At 40.2% G+C, this 21,254-nt stretch overlaps 1 protein-coding gene across 1 annotated transcript; it reads left to right on the top strand.

Annotated features, from left to right (window-relative positions):
- Positions 1-1,565: 1,565 nt before the first annotated feature.
- Positions 1,566-5,524, top strand: LOC148034248 (dolichyl-diphosphooligosaccharide--protein glycosyltransferase subunit 1B-like). Its single transcript, XM_087679214.1, has 10 exons — positions 1,566-1,788; positions 2,443-2,487; positions 2,588-3,222; positions 3,306-3,453; positions 3,574-3,753; positions 3,940-4,008; positions 4,133-4,222; positions 4,329-4,487; positions 4,588-4,812; positions 4,895-5,524. The coding sequence occupies exons 1-10, from the start codon at positions 1,684-1,686 to the stop codon at positions 5,084-5,086; spliced, it is 1,848 nt and encodes a 615-aa protein (XP_087535340.1). The 5' UTR covers positions 1,566-1,683; the 3' UTR covers positions 5,087-5,524.
- The last annotated feature ends 15,730 nt before the right edge of the window (positions 5,525-21,254 follow it).

Raw genomic sequence — 21,254 nt, forward strand, 5'->3', positions numbered from 1 at the left:
GCTTGATAGGGGATGCTAGCCAAGTAGAAGGTGAAACATAAAGATGGTATGAATTGGTCATGATGAAACTATCCAATGCTTTTGGCCTGCGATGTGCATGGTTGTCTCTCACCTAGCCTACCCATGTGTCACATGAAACTACGACTAGATACAATGAGAGAACACACTTAACAATATTCACCATGTTGTAATCATTACATTGACAAGTCACATCCTCAATCCACATGCACGTTTCTTCGCTCTCAATCTTGCTTTCATTGTTGCCCATGAATGAGAGGAGATACCAATGACAAGCTCAAGCAGATGAAGAGAAGAAGAAAGCTTCATGAATCACATTCCTTGCCCTCTCATATTCTCAACTCATATGCTCTTGCTCTTATTTTGACTCACCAAAGAGATGGGACGAAGAAGAAGGGGAAAGGATGCAAGGAGCCTCTCATTGCCATGTCCCTCGCTCCACACACATACTCTCACACTTTCTCTCCTTCACTCTCACTCTCAAGATAATAGAGTAGCAAGAAGGCAAAGTTTGCACACATATGAATAGCTTATTTTATTAGTTTTCATCTCTGTTATACATGAATTCTAAGGCTAGGTTTTCTCCATTCCCTTGGGCATCCAACCCCTTTTTGCAATCGAATGATTGAACTTGTCTCCTATTTAAGGCACTTAAACCTTATTCTCGATACAAAAAATTGATTAATACAAGTTGTGACCACATGGTGCTACTTGAGATTATATACAATTTGCATAGGAGGGAGCTTGACTCTGAATCCAACTCAATTTTACAACAATTTATTTTCAAAAAATTATGGGTTTTTTCATCTTTGGGGTTAACAGTATCGTGGGACCTAGGCCATATATTACAAGTGCTTGAAATACATTTGATGCTACCATAACCACATTGCATTATTACCACCAAGGATGGATGTTGCTCGTAAATTGATAACTGCACGCCACACTGCCTTGCTTTGTATCATACCCCTTATGCAACAACTTGAAAGAATCTTTCGTAATTGCAAATAGCTTTTTTTTTTTTCATGGTGTTTGTGGAAATAGGCAACTCTAATTGGTATGATGCTAATGAGATCTTGCCGATCTAGGCTATTTAAATGGTAAGCCATTGTATAGAACCAACACTAGATGGACGTGGTCCATCCTTATGCTAATTAGATCCCTTGTGATGTAAACACTGGGGTTGCCATCGACATGATTGATCTGAAGTATGACCTTGCTTTCTTGCTTGCATGGGGTAAGTATAAACGTACATCGGCAAGAAGAGAGAGGAAGTACTAGACATTTGATATGTAACACAATCAAGGCTATGAGACTAAAGGGTTAATGTACTGCAAGAGGCCACAGTTGTGCTACTATGCTAACGACTTGAGGTTTGGTATGACCACCAATGTCAAGCATTATAATACGGAAAGTCACGATTAATTTAAGCTAAGTACTTAAATATTTTAATTCTCATTTTCTTAATTTATGTGCAATGGAAAAATAGTAGCCTAAATTCTTCACTATGACATGGGTTGGCCAAAAAATGCAATGGTCTCTAAGAAGGGTGGGTTCCTATGCAAATCTGGTAGTAGCTCCAGCCCAAAGTCAGAGACACGGCCGGAGGGTTTTCCTTCCGGAAGGACTAGAAAACAAACACGCGCGCGCACACACACACACAGAGCCATGGAGCACCTGCACTTGCTTGCTCTCTTCGTCGTCATCCTATCCGTCTCCTGCTCGTCCACATATGCGGATTCAGGCCTTGTTCTTTCTAAAGTAGATCGGAAGGTTCTCTCTCTCTCTCTCTTTCTCTGTGCGGTGCTGTATTTTTTCAAGGATCAACGCCAGTAATGAATTCCGTGCTCTCATTGACTTGTCGATGACTACGATTCATGGAAATTCGAAAATTTTGCTTGTCTTTGGCACATTTTGAGCAGGAAAAGGTTGTCTCTATGAAGTAAGAATGAATCCATCAAATGGCTGTTGGGATTGTTTTTCTTTTGCTCGGTCAAGAATGTTGGGAGCAGGATCTATGGACATTAGTTGTGTGGCAAACTTCAAAACTGGACTTCTTACTATTTGGATCAGGATCTTCTAAATTCAAGGCTTCTGTCCTGGACATGGTGGAGGTTTCACTGCTGTGTTGTCCTTAAGTCTCCATTGTTATCGAGGCGCCTCCATTTTTAGACAGCTTAGCAAAGGGCAATTCATCGGATCTTGTTTGTAGCCAAATCTTGATGCTACAGCGTTGTGTGTGGGTGTGTGTGGCATTGAATAGCATGAAGGCGATTTTGCATTGTGTAGCGTCAACTTTGTTTCATACCCCTGTTCTTTGCGGTTGTCTTTCAAAAAGAAACATATAATCCCCCAGTTGTCTATTCATTTTGTACCACCAATGTTTCATGATTGTGATTGTTAGGTTCTTCTTGTGGTTGTATGCAGGTTGATCTGACCTCACACAACATCAGAAGTATTACCTCATTGAAGGTACTGGAAGAGTTTGTGAGTTTGTGTTTTACTGGATCTTCTTGGCAAGAGTTGTTGCGAGGTGCTTTATACAAACATCGTTTGACCTGTTTTGATCCAGTTTGAGAACAAAGGCTCAGCAACTGTGTCCGAGGTGCTGTTTGCACTGCCTTCTGGTCTGGCAAAAAGTTTAGCATTTATTGGGGCTACTTCATCTGAAGGAAAAGGCAAGAATAAGGCTGCCCCAACCAGTCTGGTGGTGAACCTCAGTGAAACTGATACTTTGGCAGATGATGCAGTCCTATTTTCTATCTTACTGAAGAAGGACTTGAAGCCAGGTGAATCAGCGACAGTAGACGTGTACACAGTTTTGACCCATGCTTTGAAACCTTTTCCAGCAGAAATCTCGCAATCAGATGCACAGCTTGTACTTTACCATGACAGTGCTTACACTTTGTCACCTTATCCCATCAAAGTGCAGACATTGCTTCTGAAATTCCCAAGTCCACGTGTCGAAGCTTACATGAAAGTTGAACCAGTAAAATTAGCAAATGGAGAGCTAAGATATGGTCCTTATGAGAACACTCCTCCATTCTCGTCAAAACCTATAACGGTCCATTATGAGCTCAACAGGCCCTTTGTGGTCGTGGAGGAGTTGGAGCGGGAGATTGAAATCTCCCATTGGGGCAACATATATGTCACAGAAAATTACCACCTGCTGCATGGTGGAGCTCGTCATACGGGTAGTTTCTCAAGGTGTGTGCTCAGCAAGTGTTTCCCCTGCATTTATCTTGGAAAGGGTTGATGATACTAATTTAAAAATGATTTCTTTCATGAAGGCTTGATTATCAAGCCAGACCACAAGTGAGTGGAGTGGCATCTTTGCGCCAGCTGTTGGCAAGGCTGCCTCCTGGTGCACATTCTGTGTATTACAGGGATGCAATTGGAAATGTTTCAACGTCCCATTTGCGCACTGATAAAGACAAGGTGAGCCTGTACATCAATGTTGATAAGTTCGGCTTTCTGCAACATTAGCGTTAGACATGTATATCTTCGAAGGTCTAAAAGTCTTGTATAATGAAAAATCTTGTTTTGGATCATGTACAGACAGATCTGGAGTTTGAGCCTCGATATCCTTTGTTTGGAGGATGGCACGTCACCTTTACAATTGGATATGGAGTACCCCTCCAGGATTTCGTATTTCAGGCTTCGGATGGTAGAAGATACCTGAAGTTTCCTTTTGGGTGTCCCCTTCACGATGTTGTTGTCAATAAGATGATTGTAAAGGTGCAGTCACGGAATGCCTAAAAAGTGAATTTCATAGCTAGAGCGTGAAATATCCCAGTTGCCGTTGAACCAAACATTACCTGCATGCATGTATATGAGCAATGGATCAGCAGCTTATGGTTTCTGTTCATCTTCAATTTTCCTGTATACAGGAGTAGTATTTTATGGATTCTCTCTTTTATGTAGGTGGTGCTGCCTGAAGGGTCAACAGTTCCATCTGCTCAAGTCCCTTTTACTGTAGAAGAGTCGCAAGAGGTAATGCTACTGCTTGAAGCTTTCAAATTGCTGAAATTTCCTGTAACTCTTTGTATCAGTTGTGCTTGCATGCAACTGAAGGAAGAAATTTGGAGAACTGTGTTTAAGCATTCTAATCTGACAGGTGAAGTACAGCTACCTGGACAGCATTGGAAGGACAGTCTTGGTGTTGACAAAGAAGAACGTGGTGCAGGAGCACAATGTGTTCTTTGAGGTTTTTGTCTCACCTTTTTAAATGAAAAATTTGACTGCTTAAGATGTCTATAGGAGTTGCACCACTTACTGATATAAAATAAGAGACATTGGGCCTCTTCATACAGGTGTACTATAAATTCAACAGTATTGCCATGCTGGTTGAGCCGTTGATGCTGGTCACAGGCTTTTTCCTTTTCTTTGTTGCCTGCATAGCATATGTTCGCTTTGATTTTTCCATCTCCAAGTCATCTGCTTCCTATCAAGCTCGCTTACAGCGTGAAGAGGTAACATATTTGCACTTCTGTTCTGCTAGGCATCTTCTTCATCTCCAACTTACCGTAGATAAAGTTTGGTGGAGCTAAGAAGCATTTAAAAATGTTGCAGCTAGTGGATGCAGTCCAGAAATTGCAAAACCTGCTGAATCTACGGGTAAATGTAAGTGAAAAGCTAGAAGCCTCATTGCGAGACCTGGCAAGAACAGGAGATATTCAGAGCTGTAAGGCAGCTCGTAAATCTGCAGATGGTGTGCTGAAAGACACATCTAAGGATTTAAAAGCCATTGCAGAGAATTTGCAGTCATCTCCACGTGCTTCGAGCATCTCTCCAAAGGTATGAAATTTCACTTTATCCTTTTCCTGGATGTCAATATAACCCTTCTTGCCATGCTGCTCAAACACTACTGTTGTCACAGGTGGAGTTGTTGATTGTGAAGGAGAAGGAGAAGCAAGAAAAGTTACTGCAGAAGCACTCTGTCACTTTGGAGTCATATGAACGAAAACTGTCCAGTAAAGAAATTGACAATCGTGTTGCCCCTTACCAACAGAAAATCTCACAACTGAAGCAGGAAGTGGATGATTTATTGCAGAGTCTCGATGACCTCTAGTTGCCATTGAAACGAAGTTTGTTATAGTGATGGCTTGTGAAAGAACTTTCAGAAAAGAAAGCTTCACTTAATTTTGCAATTTAGTCCTAGCTTGCTAGCATCCAACTTTTAATCACAAGGGAAAGCCAAGTATGCAACCTTTTTTCTGCAAACTTCTGAGGTTTTGTAGTAACCTCCGGATTTAAGATAGTTTATGCTGCTGTTTTGGCGTATTCAGGCAGATTGAAAGCTCAACATAGCTGCCTTATGATGAAAGAGGCATTTCACCTTAATTTGTGAGTCATGCGGCATGCTTACTTCATGTTGCGCAGAAGGATGATCAAACTTTTAATTCTTTAAGATTATTTGGAGCAGAAACTGTAGTACTCTGTTGGAAGCGATGTACCTTGTTTGGTGACAGTATCAGAGCTAAATTATTTCAGATTATTATAGAGAAAAGCATGTGGACCGTGATTTGGTTAGGAGCATCATTGGTTATCCACATTTCATAGCTTGCGCTGGACAAAAGAATGTGCTATTTGAACCAATGAAAACACACCTTAGGTTTTTATTAGGCGCCTTTGCTTGCAGGTCCTAGTGTGGTCTGGTATTTTTATGGTGCCAACTCTGTAAAGGTCTAGTTGTGCAGTACTGCATGCATTATTCTTTGGTTAGGAGTGTCACTGGTTATCTGCATGGCATAGGTGGAATTGGACAAAGCATGTGCACAGGATTTTGAAGTATACTGTAGAGCCTATGTATTTAGAGTATAACGTGTTAAAATCTGTAATTTGTGTAAATTCTTATCTGGTGGGCGTAACACCAAGATATTCGAGCTCTTTTTGAAATCTGAATCCAAAGAAACAAATGTAAATTTGGTCAAGCTCTAAACCAAGAGCTTTACTGATCTTTGTCGGACAATGTACAATTTGGTCAAGTTCTTACTAAGTTAATAGTTAAATGTAATGGAGAATGGTTTAGAGCTCAATCATATCAAGCAAGAAGCCATATAACCATGGTGTTTTATATGGTGAAGGTAGAGATGACAAATAAGGAAGCTCAAAGGCAGAATGTTTGGCTTCTACACCCATTGTCCTTGCTACATGATAGGTCACTCTATTGAGGTCGAGTCTATGCTTAGGAACCTTTTATGATGCTTATTGTAAGAGCAAAAGAATAAAAGCTCTTGAAAAAATAAAGAGTCCCGCACATAAATCCCATCGTTAGAAGAAAGCCCAGCAGTTTTGGTTTCATTGTTAGGATGGAGGATGGAATCGTTTCTCGAGTGGTTGCTCAACTCTCACCATATGTAGGAGATGAAGTGTGTGAGTGCTCAAAAGGATGGCGCCATTTGTTGTCCTATTAAAGAAGGCATGGCTAATTTGAAATATACATGGCTATTTTAGAATGATCCATTGTGGCGGATTTAGAGATTGAGTTTGTCAAAAGGATTAAGCCTCTTGTCCTTCAAATAAACTCTCTTATCAAAACACACATGGTTCAAGTAGAAAGGCCAAGTGGAATAAAACTAGTTAGATGGACATGGAGTAGGCAATAAGTTAAAATAGGATCTCTCTTCCTTTTATCCTCTTTCGAAAAACAATGAAATTCATGAAAAATTCTCATTTTCAATCTAGTGTAAGCTTAGGAGCATGAATATGTCTTGAGCAATTTTGTAGTTCTCCATACTATTTTATCGTGCTTCTTGAGTTGAAAAGTGGTAGAAAAATGGTGACGCTTTGTGTTTGCATGTGGTACAATGTGATTGCCTGTTGCTTGGGTGCTTTTGGAGGTATTGACAAGTATCTAATCACCATGAATAAGCTAACAACAACCATCATTGCAAGTGATATCACCTTGATTGACTCTTCACATTGAGTGATATACATCACCTCCATTGCATCACATTGATTGTTAGCACATTGTATTTTTCCACACCTTTACTTCAATAGACATAGAACCACTCAAGGTGGTCCTTCACTGTTGTGCTGAATTTGATCACCTTGATCAAGGTAATTCACCTCTACTAATTTTGTAAATATACTCAAGGTGATCCTTCAACTTGGCACATTACACTCAAGTTAGCCATCACCTTGACTTTTAACTAATGGTATATCATCCATCACCTCCACTCAAGGTGGTCATCACATTGAGTGACTTTCACCTCCATCACTCATCACCCTAATTAAGGAGGTTATCACCTTGATCAAGGTGAACATCACCTCGATTGCATACCATCTTGGCAATATCTAATTTTCTTCGAGGTAAACTAATACTATCTCTACTCAAGGTAATCCTTTGCCTACATCCATTTAGACTAGGCATCACTCTAGAGTGCATCTCTTTCTCTCAAGGTGATCATCCTTTACCTTAATTGCATCCATCTAGACTAGGTGTCACTTTGACTACATTGCATTACTTCCACTCAAGGTGATCATCACTTGGACTAGGTCACCTTTATTGACTTCAAATGCCCTTGGTCAATGTGATTCACTACCTCTACTAACTCAAAACCACTCATGGTGGTCATCATCTTGATTGGAACTTGTCCTTTCCATGACATCTCACCACATTGATTACATTCCAACTACTAAAGGTGATCATAACCCATTACCTTGACTAGAATTTGACACCTTGATCAAGGTGATCATCACCTTGAATGGTTCCATATCAATCAAGGCGATCCATCACCTTGATTGGATCACCTTGATCAATGTGAACGCAGAGCACTCAAGATGATCGCCACCTTGATGAAGGCGGTCTCACTATTATGATTGCCTTCTCACAAGCATTTGAAAAGTGTTTGCTTTTGTTTGAAAGGCGGAGATTCATATTCAACTCTCATTGACAACCTAGCCCTACTCGAGTTGACCTTCACCTTGCTTAGGTTGCATTAAAACTACTCTAGGAAAACCACTTAAGGTGATCAATCTATCACCTTGACTAAAAATCTGCATCTAGTGGACTTTCTCAATTAAGGTAGTGGATGAATACAACATTTGAATCACCTCTAGTACATCCACATATCTCTATCATTGCATACACTCCACACATATCGCATTCAACCCTTGCATTCAACCCCCATTTGAGATGTCTAGATCACTTTTTGAAAGGTGTTGTGAGACCTGTGGAGGGTGACAAATCACTTTGATTAGTATATTGAGAATTAAAAGTTGTAGATCTCAATATAAATTGATCACCTCTAGTGCATATGTACTTGAAGTATGGACAATATACATGGAGTGTAGGCTAACCCCATTATTGGGGTCAAGGCCAATCACTACGTGCAGGGTGAGCACCCCTTGTATAAGTACACACTATATAGTTATATATATACATGAAGATAATGAAGACTAAGGGTAATTTAATACCCACAAAAAGGTGTGTTGTGCTCACACACACACACACACACACACACACACACACACACACACACACACACACACACACACACACACACACACACACACACACACACACACACACACACACACACACACACACATTGCACATTGCATTGACTTTGAATCCCACCATCACTTCCTGTCAATTGGTATCAAAGCAGCATATGTGGAAGCTTTGTTTGGAGTAAGGGGTGTGAGAAGTTAAGATTTATTGAGTTCAAGGAGTCAAAACTTCATTGTAACATTCATGCTTGTTGTTCGGATTGGAAAGAGCTACAAATCCCATCATCAAGATCTCCATTTAACGCAAATAGGTTGTTCGATTAAGGGACCCATTAAGGCTCACTTTGAGGGCTATTGTAGTGCAATTTCAAGGTGTTAGGGTAACCAATAGTGGTTGGATTCAAGGTAGTTTAATTATTTTTGGATTACTCGGCAATATATTTTGATACCCGTATTAATGTATGCAAGCATGGGGGTTGCTTCAACATAGGGAAACATTGTTACATATTTAGGAAGGGGTTGGGTTAAGTAGAAAAGTGGGGTCCACTTTTCTGGATAAAAATGACCTACTTTGATGCATTCTCAAGAGATAGGCTATTCAATATGTTTTTCTCCATGTTTTGGTTGTTAAAGAAAGCTACAAGCTATTGTTTTGATTAAAACCTCTCTCTTAACCTTTGGATTAAGCTTTGTTGGGATAAATGCACAAGAGTCAAATGGCCTTTTTTTATTTCAGAAGCCACAACTGGCTTTGGGAATAATCTCTCACCTTGTCTTCTCAATACTCTGCTCTAACTAAACATGTATTCTTCTCTCCAATCCAGAAAGCAAGAACACAATGCTAACTTTGAGGTGTAGTGAACTCACAAGCTTACTTACCTTCCCCCATTGTAGTTCGAAAGCTTGATGATGGCTCCATGACCCACGTAACATAATTCAATGTCGTTGCCTTCGCATATCCACCTCCAAGTATACCGACGATGAGAGAATAAGATGGAGAAGAGCTTCATCTTGTGTTATCCCTCACACTCTCATAATTCACAACCTCACACACAACTCCACACTCAATCCTCTTACCATGGATGGGAAGAAAAATAAGAAAAGCAAGAAGAAGATGTAGAGCTTCACTTTACCTCAATCCCTTACTCAATGCAACTCTCACACTCTCTCTCCTTCACTCTCAACAATGTAAGCAAGTTGAGAGAATGGAAAATTAGGGTTAGGGTTAGGCCCATTCTCTAAGGTGGCTGTCCATTTGTGTTTTAGGGTTTGTACCCTCTCTTGGGTGTCATACCCACTTTATGGGATCTAGGCCAGTCATTCCTTGATGATGCTTCTGTTCAGATTCAAAGAGGCAGATAGATGACAGATAGAGTGAAGCAACTAGCTTCCTCTCACACACTCTATTATTTATACCACACTCAATAGTGAAAGATACAACCTACGGTCATAAGACCATTCACACCAAAGGCACCGACTTATTTAATGTATCTAACTACTATGGCTAGACTAGCTGTGTCCAGCTCATGTCGGTCAACACACACTAAATGAGCTTGATATTCTAACACTCCCCCTCAAGCTCAAGACAGCATATGTACTCCAAGTAGCTGTCTAAAACCACAGAACTTATCTTTACCCAGAGACTTGGTAAAGATATCTGCTACCTGCTCATCAGTCCTCACATGCATAAGATCAACCTTTCCTACAAGAACCATCTCACGAATAAAGTGGTAGTGTACCTCTATGTGTTTTGTCCTAGCATGGTAAACTGGATTCATGGCCAGGAGTACACTACTCAGATTATCACATAACAGTTTCACTGGAGCATCAACCTGAATATCCAAGTCAGCCATAAGCTTGAGCAGCCAAGCAATCTCACATGCTGCCAATGCAGCCCCCCTGTACTCTGCCTCAGTACTAGATAAAGCAACCGTAGGCTGCTTCTTGCTGCTCCAACTGATCATGCCGCTACCAAAGCCAAAGGCATAGCCACTCGTAGATCGTCTGTCAGTTGAGCATCCTGCCCAATCTGCATCTGTGTATCCAATCAGTATCAAGGGCTTATCTCTGACATAGAACAGCCCATAGTCTACAGTGGACTTAACATACCTCATGATGCGTCTAACTGCATCCAAGTGCGGCTTTCTCGGCTTTTGCATAAACTGGCTTATCAGCCCTACTGCATAGCTCAAGTCAGGCCTAGTGATGGTCAAGTAAATTAGACTGCCGACCATCTGCCTGTACATAGTCACATCTTCTACTTCAGCCCCAGTGTTCATGTCTAGCTTTACATTCTGGTCTAGAGGTGTATCCAGTGGTTTGCATTCAGCCATGCCATACTTCTTAAGCATTTCCATGGCATAGTGCTTCTGCATCAGCCATAAGCCATTTTCAGCTGGTACGACCTCAATACCCAAGAAATACTTCAGATCTCCCAGATCTTTCATGTCAAATTCAGATTTCAGCATCTTCATAGCATGCTGAATTCCCATGTCATCATTTCCAGTGATTATCAAGTCATCAACATATATGACCAGCACTACCAAGCCACTGTCAGTCTTCTTTGTAAACAGGCTGTGATCAGCCCTGCCAACAACAAATCCAAGACTCTGCAAGTAACTGCTGATCCTAACATGCCAGGCTCTCGGAGCCTGCTTCAGCCCATACAGTGCCTTTTTCAGCCTGCACACATAATGCTGAAAATCAGGGTGCTCATACCCTTCCGGCTGAACCATGTATACATCCTCTGTTAAATCACCATTGAGGAATGCATTCTTAACATCCATCTGCTGCAATTTCCAGCCTTTTGCAGCAGCCAAGGCAATAACAGTTCGTATGGTTGCCATTTTTGCAACCGGGCTGAATGTTTCATCATAATCCAAGCCATACTGCTGAGCATATCCTTTAGCGACCAGCCTTGCTTTGTACCTTTCTACACTGCCATCAGACTTACATTTGATTTTATACACCCATTTGCAGCCAACAGGCTTTTTCCCTTCAGGCAGTGGTACCAAATCCCAAGTCTGATTTTCAGCCAAGGCTTTCATCTCTTCGTCCATAGCCATGCACCAGTTTTCATCCTTTGCAGCTTCAGCATAAGTACCTGGTTCTTTGATCTCCATCAATTTTGTCATGTATGCATAATGCTTTGCAGAATAACCAGAGTACGTCAACCTGTCAACAGGGTATCTGACCCTCTGCGATCGTCTAGGCTGTGATGCACTACTCGATTCACCTCTCTCATGAGGTGGAATGTACCTGTTCTGCCTCGTGCCAGGCGTATAGACAGTCGGAATACCAAGTTCGCTGTCTAAAGTATCACTAGACTCATAGCCCGAAGTCATTCTGCCAGGTCTCATCATACCATCCTCACTAACTTTCTCTTTTCCTTTGCTGTCCAAGACATCATGTCTCCCCCTCACTGACATACCCGTGTCAGTGGACGGTGAGCTCCTCAATCTCCCTGTCCATGGGGATACTGTCTGACTGATAGGGCCTGTCATAGCAGTGCTCTGCTGCATATCAACTGTAGAGACATGAGTGGAAGACAGATTGGATAGCACTGCAACTGGTGAGACATACCAAGAGCCCAGCTCATCAAAGATGACATCCCTGCTTACCAAAGTCTCCCTGGTAGAGGGATCATAACATTTGTATGCCTTCTTCTCCTGCGAGTATCCAATGAACACACTCTTATGCGCTTTGGGATCCAGCTTTTTCCTCTTCTCATCTGGAATGTGCACATAAGCAAGACAGCCAAAGACCTTCATGTGTCTTACATCCGGCTTATAGCCATAGAGCCTCTCAAACGGTGTCATGTCATGAATGCCTGCAGTGGGAGTCCTGTTCAGAATATATGCGGCTGTCACAACAGCCTCTGCCCAATAGTAAAGCGGCATATGCTTCTCATTCATCATGGCCCTGGCAGCTTCCATTAGAACCCTGTTCTTCCTTTCAGCTACTCCGTTTTGCTGCGGAGTGTAGCTGCAGGTTAGCTGCCTACGAATGCCATTTTCAGCCAAAAAATCAGCAAATTCATTGGAGACATACTCCCCACCGCTATCAGATCTCAAGCAAGAGATGTAACACTCAAATTCCTTCTCAACCTGTGCCTTAAATTTCTGAAAAACAGCAAAGACCTCATCTTTTGTTTTCAATATGTAAAGCCAGGTATATCGACTGTAGTCATCAATGAAGGATACATAGTATCTGGAACCGCCCATAGATGCATTATGAGCTGGTCCCCAAACATCAGAGTGCACTAACTGCAGTGGTCGTGTACTCTGTCTTACATGCCTGACAAATGGCAATCGTGACTGCTTACCAAACTGGCAAGCCTCGCAGACATGACCAATATCTGAATATTGGAATCTAGGTAGCCCTGTTACCAGCTGCTTCTTCTGCATGGTCTGCAGCCTCTGCAAATTGACATGCCCCACTCTCTTGTGCCAAATCTCTAAGTCCCTGATAGTGCCAGAACCCTGAGCAAACATAGCGGAATTCAGCTCTGGCAGTGTAGCATCAAGAGTGAACATTCTTCCATTTCTGTGGCCTTTCGCGATCAGCTTGCATCCATTGCCAAACTCTTCAATAAAGCAGCCATGCTTATTGAAGCGAACCTGCAAGTTCTGCTCTGTTATTTGACCCACAGACAATAGGTTCTTCGTAATCGAAGGAACATGCAAAACATCATGAAGATTCTTCTTCCTGCCATCATGTACAACCAGAGGCACTTTGCCTTTATGCTCAATGCTATGTTGCGTGTCATCACCTGTGCATACATAGCCATGCTTTTCAGCCACCATATCCGTGAACCAATCACCATGAGGGGTCATGTGATTCGACGCCCCCGAGTCAATGTACCACACTACATCATCAGATGATTTTTGAGCAGCCTTATCTTTGACATATTGCATGGCAAACAGTCTATCACCAGAGTCATCTGCCTGACTGGACGTAGCATAATGTCCATGCTGCTTGCCCTTCTGATTTCCCTGCTTCTTCCACCAATCCTTTGCAATATGCCCATACTTTCCGCAGTAGTGACAATCCTTGTCCTTATTTGGATTGTCTGACTGACGCTGCTGCTGCCATGAGCCTCTGCCACGGGAGTTCGATCTCCCCCTACCTCGAAAGCTGCCACTACCTCTTGCATTTGATGATTGCTGATTGCTATTACTATAGGATGCATTCTGCTGGCCTCCCCTGCCAGATCCATAGCCTCTACCACGGCTACCACGACCACGCTGATTCGAATAAAAAACTGCATCCTTATTCTTAGAGCTGCTTGACCCTGTAGCTAAGCCAAGCTTCACCTCTTCATGAATCAATAATGCAACCAGCTCATTAAAGTCAGGCATCTCAGCCCGCACAGATACTGAAGTGTCAAAAGACTTATACTCCGGACCCAAGCCATTTAAGGTCACTGCAACCATATCCTCATCTTCTACCTGTGAGCCAACAGATGCGAGCTGATCTGCTAAGGTTTTAATCTCCGTGACATAGTCCTGTATGGATATGTTCTTCCTCTCTATGTTGTTGAATTTTTCCTTCAGTTGTATCTTCCTGGCACTTGTAGTTGTGCCATAGTACCTGACCAATATGTTCCATGCATCTGCTGGGGATTTACAGTTCATGATCTGCATCACCATAGCATCCGATATACATAATGACAGCCAATGTAAAACTCTGCGAGCTCTTTCCGTCCAAGCTCGATGTGCTCGTCTTTGATCAGCTGTAGGATTCCTATCTGGAACTTCAGGTTCAGCCTCAACACCTGTCACTAAGTCCCAGTATCCTTTGCCTATCAGAAAGTTCTCCATGCGGAACTTCCATATTGCATAGTTGTTGCTATCAAGCTTTTCTCCCACAATCTGGGTTACATTATCAGTTCTATCAGCATTTGCCATGTTGCAGACCTTGCCTGACTACCTGCAAACCAAGATTTTCTTAACAGTTCAACTTCAGCCCGGAACTGTTTATGACAGTTTTCTGCAATTAATTGCAGTAAAAAAACCAGAGTATTTCAGCCCACTGACACCCCAAAACAACCCACAAACAAGTGGTCTCAACTGTAGATATAACTGTCAATACATAAGCTATGTGTTTGCTTCAGCTTAAGCTTATGTAACCTCACTGCCAGGGTACATACATGCAGTCTGAAAACTGTAAACTGTGAGTAACCAGCAGCAATTTCAAGTCCAAAACTGAGTGTGTCAACAAATTCAGTTTCAGGTTGCAGTCAACCAGAATTCAGCATACCAAGCTCCAAGCAGCTCCAAAATTGTAATTAGCCAGGACAGTGTAACTGCATTTACTTCAGCTTCAAAATTCAGTTTTCAATGATGCTCATTGCTTGCTTCAATTCTCCATGCATTAGCATGTATAGGCCAGTTCATATAGATGATGGAACCCCCAAGATGACCTGTATTGCTTCAGTAATGCACAGTACTTGTCATTGACTGTGTATGACAGTTTTCAGCTTGTCATTGATTTTCAGATCTAAGTATTCTGTCATTGACTGTGTATGACAGTTTTCAGCCTATCATTGATTTTCAGATCTGAGTATTCTGTCATTGACTGTGTATGACAGTTTTCAGATTTTCAGATCTGAGTATTCTGTCATTGACTGTGTATGACAGTTTTCAGATTTTCAGATCTGAGTATTCTGTCATTAACTATGTATGACAGTTTTCAGATTTTTTAGATCTGAGTATTCTGAGCAAGAGATCTCAGCTCCAAGACATTTGATCCAATGTATACATGCTTTGACACATTCTTGTGCTCCAAAGATGCTTTCTGAGTGTAGTACAAGGCTCCTGTGTGTCAGTAATGACTAAATGCATGCTGTCCATTCATGTTTATAGCAGTTCAGAAATGATTACAGGTCTGTGTCTGTCACTCTAGCTCATAACAGAGCTCCCACACAAGCATTTACTCCTTGCACACTTCAAATACCTTCAATAGTGAGCATACATGCTCTATGAACCTTGTCCAGGTGCCCCACTGAAGATTGACAGGTTGCTATTCACTCAGATCAGCAAGCGCAGATTTTCAGATACAGGTTGCTATCCATTCAGATCAGCAGGCGCAGATTTTTAGATACAGGTTGCTGTCCATTCAGGAGGCAGTCCACGATTTTCAGACACAGGTTGCAGTCCACGATTTCAGGACACAGATTTCAGGAGGCAGTCCACGATTTTCAAACACAGGTTTCAGGAGGCAGTCCACGATTTTTCCTGATTCCTTACTTCCATCTCCTTTGCACTGCAAGTTGTCATGCCCATTCTCCCACAGCCTCATGGATGAGGCTCTGATACCATGTTCAGATTCAAAGAGGCAGATAGATGACAGATAGAGTGAAGCAACTAGCTTCCTCTCACACACTCTATTATTTATACCACACTCAATAGTGAAAGATACAACCTACGGTCATAAGACCATTCACACCAAAGGCACCGACTTATTTAATGTATCTAACTACTATGGCTAGACTAGCTGTGTCCAGCTCATGTCGGTCAACACACACTAAATGAGCTTGATATTCTAACAGCTTCAACCTTAATCTAATTAGACATAGCCTACACTATTGCAATTACAAATCCATGTGTGCAAAAATCACAATTATTATAGTTGTGGGTGCGACAAATTAAACTATAGAAATTACTACAATGTTCATAGTGTAGTGAGCTCGACTCTCACAAAATAATATAACCATGGATATTATGTGTCCATAAAGTACCATGAATGATATATATGCCAAAAATGATATTTGGAAGCTCCATGAAGTATTGTGAATAATAAAAGTGCCAAAAATGAAACTCTAAAGCTTCAAAAAGTAATTCCATTTCAAAAAATATTTCTAGTACTTGCACTTTGGCTTTGCTTTGATCTTCTTTGCTTTTGGCTTGGTCAAATACCAATAACATTATTTTCTCGCCCTAGACGAGTGTCAATCCCATGGCACTTACATCAAAGGTAGATGTGGAATGCTAGGATGGTCGATGAAGTACCTGTAAAGAAGTAATGGTCCTAATGGAGAGAAATGAATGTTGCTGCTGAGAATTGGTACTGATAAAGATGGTGTTCTTGCAGATGGTAGAGACGACTGGTGCCTCCTATAGAATTAGATGTCCAAAGAATGTTGCAATTAAGGTATGTCTTCATCAAAGAAATATGGGTATCATGATGATGGTTCTTCGAAGTTCTATCTCTTCATTGAGGCTTCAAGATGATCTTGTTGTTGTCTTTGATGTTTTGAAGCTTAGGATATTCAAGAAAAGTTTCTATGGTTGCCGATGATACTATCTTCCAACCTTGAATTTTCATTGCATTACTTTGTCAACTACTACTATCTTGCATTTACTTGGTGAAACTTTGAGAGTACCACGCAGTGAGAAGTCAAAGTCAAAAGATAGAAAGAGGAGATGGCAACTTTGATGTGTTTTACCATAAAACCTTAGAACAAAAGTTTAGAGCTTGTACCTTCGATCTTGTCCTCACATAAGATGTAGCATTGTTCCACAATTTGGAGGGGCTTTGGCTCTTGTTAGTGCAACACATTGAGCTAAAGACTAAGCTATGTATAAGGTTAAATAAAGTTATTTATGTACAAGAGTAAATGATTTATTATTTTTGGGAATCCGTTAGTCGTAAAATTGAAGGTTGACTCCAATTCAACAAAAGTATCCAAGTTAGTTGGTTTGGTAGCTCATCCACAAAGACTAGTAATCAAATGTCCAAATTCTAAGCAAGGATGATAGACTGATTGTACATCATTGCTTAGTCATTGTCATGAGTACTGACTATACATCGTTGCTTAGCCATCGTCATAAAATGACTACCATGGCGAGCAAGATCAAGTCAATGAGAAAATCACTTTTTAAATTTTTATTAAGCTCATCAAGTACTAACTAGTCTTTAATTTTGGTTACAGAAGCATAAGAAGGGATAAGTCGGCATGATTGTAATTGCTTCTGTGGGTAGCATAGTCAGCTTGAACCAAGAGGCTATTGCGGTAGAGGCATTCAATCTATTCCCAAGTGGGATGCTGATTGGAAGTGAATTGAATCACGTCATTATCAACAAGGCCTAAATCAATCATTGCAAATAACTTGGCATATATAGTAAATATGGAGTCAAATTGGAGTAGCCATTCTACTTGAGAGGTTTTTTCTTTTTGGCCAAATGAGTAGCCATGCTGCTCAAAGATTGACAGAGTAGCAAATATTTCATATGAACAGGTGGATTAGGTTTTGTGGCACTGATTTGGAGGTGAGTTTGAGCAACATCCTTTGAACAATTCTAGGGTTTGGGATGCTTATCTTAATGTAATTGGTGGGTTGAGTTAGTAGGGACATCACTAGCCTTGGGCTTAGGATCTTGTGTTAAGAACCTTCCCATATAATACCCAATTATTAGTCAAAATGCAAAGAGACATGAATTGCAAGAAGAGAACATAAATAAAGAAAGCATACACAATACAAGATTGTGTACAATCTCCCCCCATGCATGTATTTATAATATTCAATTAGGTTTTTGTGCTCAAAATGCATTGAGAGCATCCTTTTTGAGTTTTTGCTTTTCTCTCTCTACATGACTTGCTTTTGTGCAACTAAATCAAACACACCCTATTTTGAATAGCTTTACAACCAAAAATAATATTTTGTCTTCTAATAAATGCATTGAAATAAATCTATTGTGCATGTGCACATGCAAAGTCTTTGTGCTAATAGGTGAATTCCACGATGTGAAGTGCATAAATTCTACACTATGAAGCACGTAAATTCCATGCATTAAGATACACGCTCCAAAATAATAATTATGCATAGCTCAATCTAATTATTTGCTCACCACAACACAAAACACATTAGTATCTTTTTGTTTATTTGCCAAGCATAATGCGACCAACATCACGTGTATGCACTCATGTGATTACTTATGGATCATACGAAAAATAAATAAATTCCACAATACATATAAAATAATATTGTGATGAATATATTTCCATAACATTTCTTAGGGGTTAAAAAATTAAGTTGATAAGATAAATAAAAATATGCAAAGATATGCAAGCGTTGCCTTCTGCGGTGAATTTGCACAATATACTAGTGCTACCTCCTCCTACAACGAATCTACACTGTAAAGTTCCAACTAGTGCTACCTCTTGCGATGAATTTGCACTATGAAGTTCCATGGATTTTACATGAAACACTTTCTCTTGTAGCAAATTTGTGCTTGTGGGATATTTAATGTGATTGTGAGTGGTACGTATTTATTGGATTGTCATATGTCGGAGTTAGTGCTGATTTTTGAATCCATTGAGATTCTTCCATAGAATGATTTTTGTACTTAACTAGATATCTATGGTACTAATTTTTTGTTCTAGTAGTGGTTTGATCATGGTTAATGATTACTTCATGAACTAAAATTTGAGTATCTTCCTCTAACAAAGGAGAGTCGTCAACAATAGGAGTAATTGAAGGTGTTAGAATTTGGGTATCTTCCTCTAACAAAGGAGGGTCATCAACAGTTACATGAGTAATTGAAGGTGTTCCCTGAAAGGGTTTCAACAAACTAATATGAAAAGAATTGTGAATTTACTAATGAGGAGGAATTCTCAATCTAAATATAAATTTTGGAGCTAATTTGAACTTTGGATGCCTTTCAATGTTTTGTAGTCTCCTCCTTTCAATCACAATGCAACTATCTTCATTGTAGTACTTCTATAAGTGGAATATAGTCTCGAACTATTTCTAGATATTCAAGTGACTAGGAATCATTGAATTTCAACAGTGATCTCTTGTAGAATTTTGGCATGAATAATGGATAGAGTATCAATTATTGGGACAACAACAACTAGCAAAGTTCTTACCATGAGCTTTCTCAATAGGTCATCTATGAGAACCTCAATAGATATGTGGTGTAGCTAAATATTTATCTATACATGTAGACACTTAGTAATCTAGACATGTGGATTGATTTTAGATATGATCACAACTCAAAAAGTCAATCACTCAAACAAACACAACTTCACGTACTCTTGTATAAATTGTTTTATGTTACATCATAAAGATTAAGTAAGAAAAACTCACGCTATTCAAAGTAACATAAACATAGAGAAGAATATTGAATGCAACAACAAACTACATATCCTAACTAAAGAAAAGAAAATAAGACAACAATATATCCATATAATTTCTAAACCCTAAGCTTATACAAAACATTCCATGAGGTTTAAATAAAGATTTTAGTCCAAGTGAGCTAGATCCTAAGGTTATCCTAGGAGTAGATCTAACACACACACTTCTAGAAAAGAAACTATTGTCATGCAATATGCTAACTTTAGAATGCTTAAAGAGAACTTTTCATACAGGAAAAAGTCACATATGATGATTGCTTAGTCTTTTCAATCACCTTTGTTTAAAAATGATTAGAACATTAGTAGCCATAGCCGTGAATAAAAGCTAGGCAGTATATTGTAAAAGTAAGTCGAGATGTTGAAAACAACGCGGTGGAGGTGCTCTAAAACTTGGGCTAGAGTGAATAAGCGGTCCAACACACAAAGGAACTATCGAGTAAGAAATATTTTAATTAGGCGAGCTTAATAATAGAACCAAAGGTGATTTGACTGAGAGGCATGATGAAGGTGGTGGCCATTGGGACTCATAGATAGTGACTAGGCAGTTCACTTCGATTTGAGCCACGCTCTCTTGTTTAATTGGAGAGGGCCTTATTCTCTCCCCCTCTTGAAAGAAAAAACATGGCCTCAAAGCCTTTTAATCAAGCTCGTCTTAACAAAGCTTTATATAATTGCCATAGCTTAAGCTTTATGACTTAAACTTGTTCATTTTGAAAATGAAGAATGTAGTGAAAAAGTGAACAAGCCCCACAACCCTCAATGACGGTTGAAGCTGCTTTTATTACTGCTTAAAAAAAAAGGACTCAAAATTACTAAAGGCAATATATATTGAAAAGCCATGGGTTGGTGGGTAGAGGTCAATTGGCATGCTACCATCGTGAGCCTGGGTATCGCTAGGATACCAGGACGACTCTCCAATAACTTTGACGGCGCCTGGGCTGATGGCTCAGTGCGAGGATATTGGGGAGGTTGGAGAGGGCAATCTTATTATTAGTGTGCATCTACATCTACATTTATCTGGCTAGAGAGGGAGAGGGAGAGGGAGAGGGAGGGAGGTCCACCCGCTACCGGTTGGTGGGATGGGACAAATATCACCTTAGTATCCTTTCGTCTATCTACCAAGCATAATGCCACCACTAGTATCACATGTGTGCACTTATGTGATAAATCATGGATCTTACAAAAAATAAATACAATTCACAATAACTAGAAAATAATACTGTTATAAATATATTTCATAACATATAGGATCTCAAGCGCACTACTTTCTATCACTGTGTCTTTATTAATTGAATGTTTATATACGTCACTCTGTTGCAAAATATTCAATGAAGATGTTAAAAGGACTCAAATTAGATGCACATTGGAAGGGAGATGACACAAGATATGGAGGCTCAATCTATCTTCTTCTTCATTCTGCTCTTGTCTTTATTCTCCATTGCACACACTATAATGAGTATCTCTAAAAGTGAATAGATACACTTTGACTTTTAGGACACTTTACATATAGCCTCCCTTTATTTCTTACAAGCATAGTATATAACTTAACCTAAGACTTATTTCTCAACACCCCCCTCAAGCTCAGAATGAGCTTGCAAACATAATACTCCAAGTGCACTTCTAAAATACTCAAACTTATCTT

This window comes from Lygodium microphyllum, chromosome 6 (genome assembly GCF_053477565.2).
Source record: "Lygodium microphyllum isolate KBCC chromosome 6, Lygodium_microphyllum_v1.1.10, whole genome shotgun sequence".
NCBI lineage: Eukaryota > Viridiplantae > Streptophyta > Polypodiopsida > Schizaeales > Lygodiaceae > Lygodium > Lygodium microphyllum.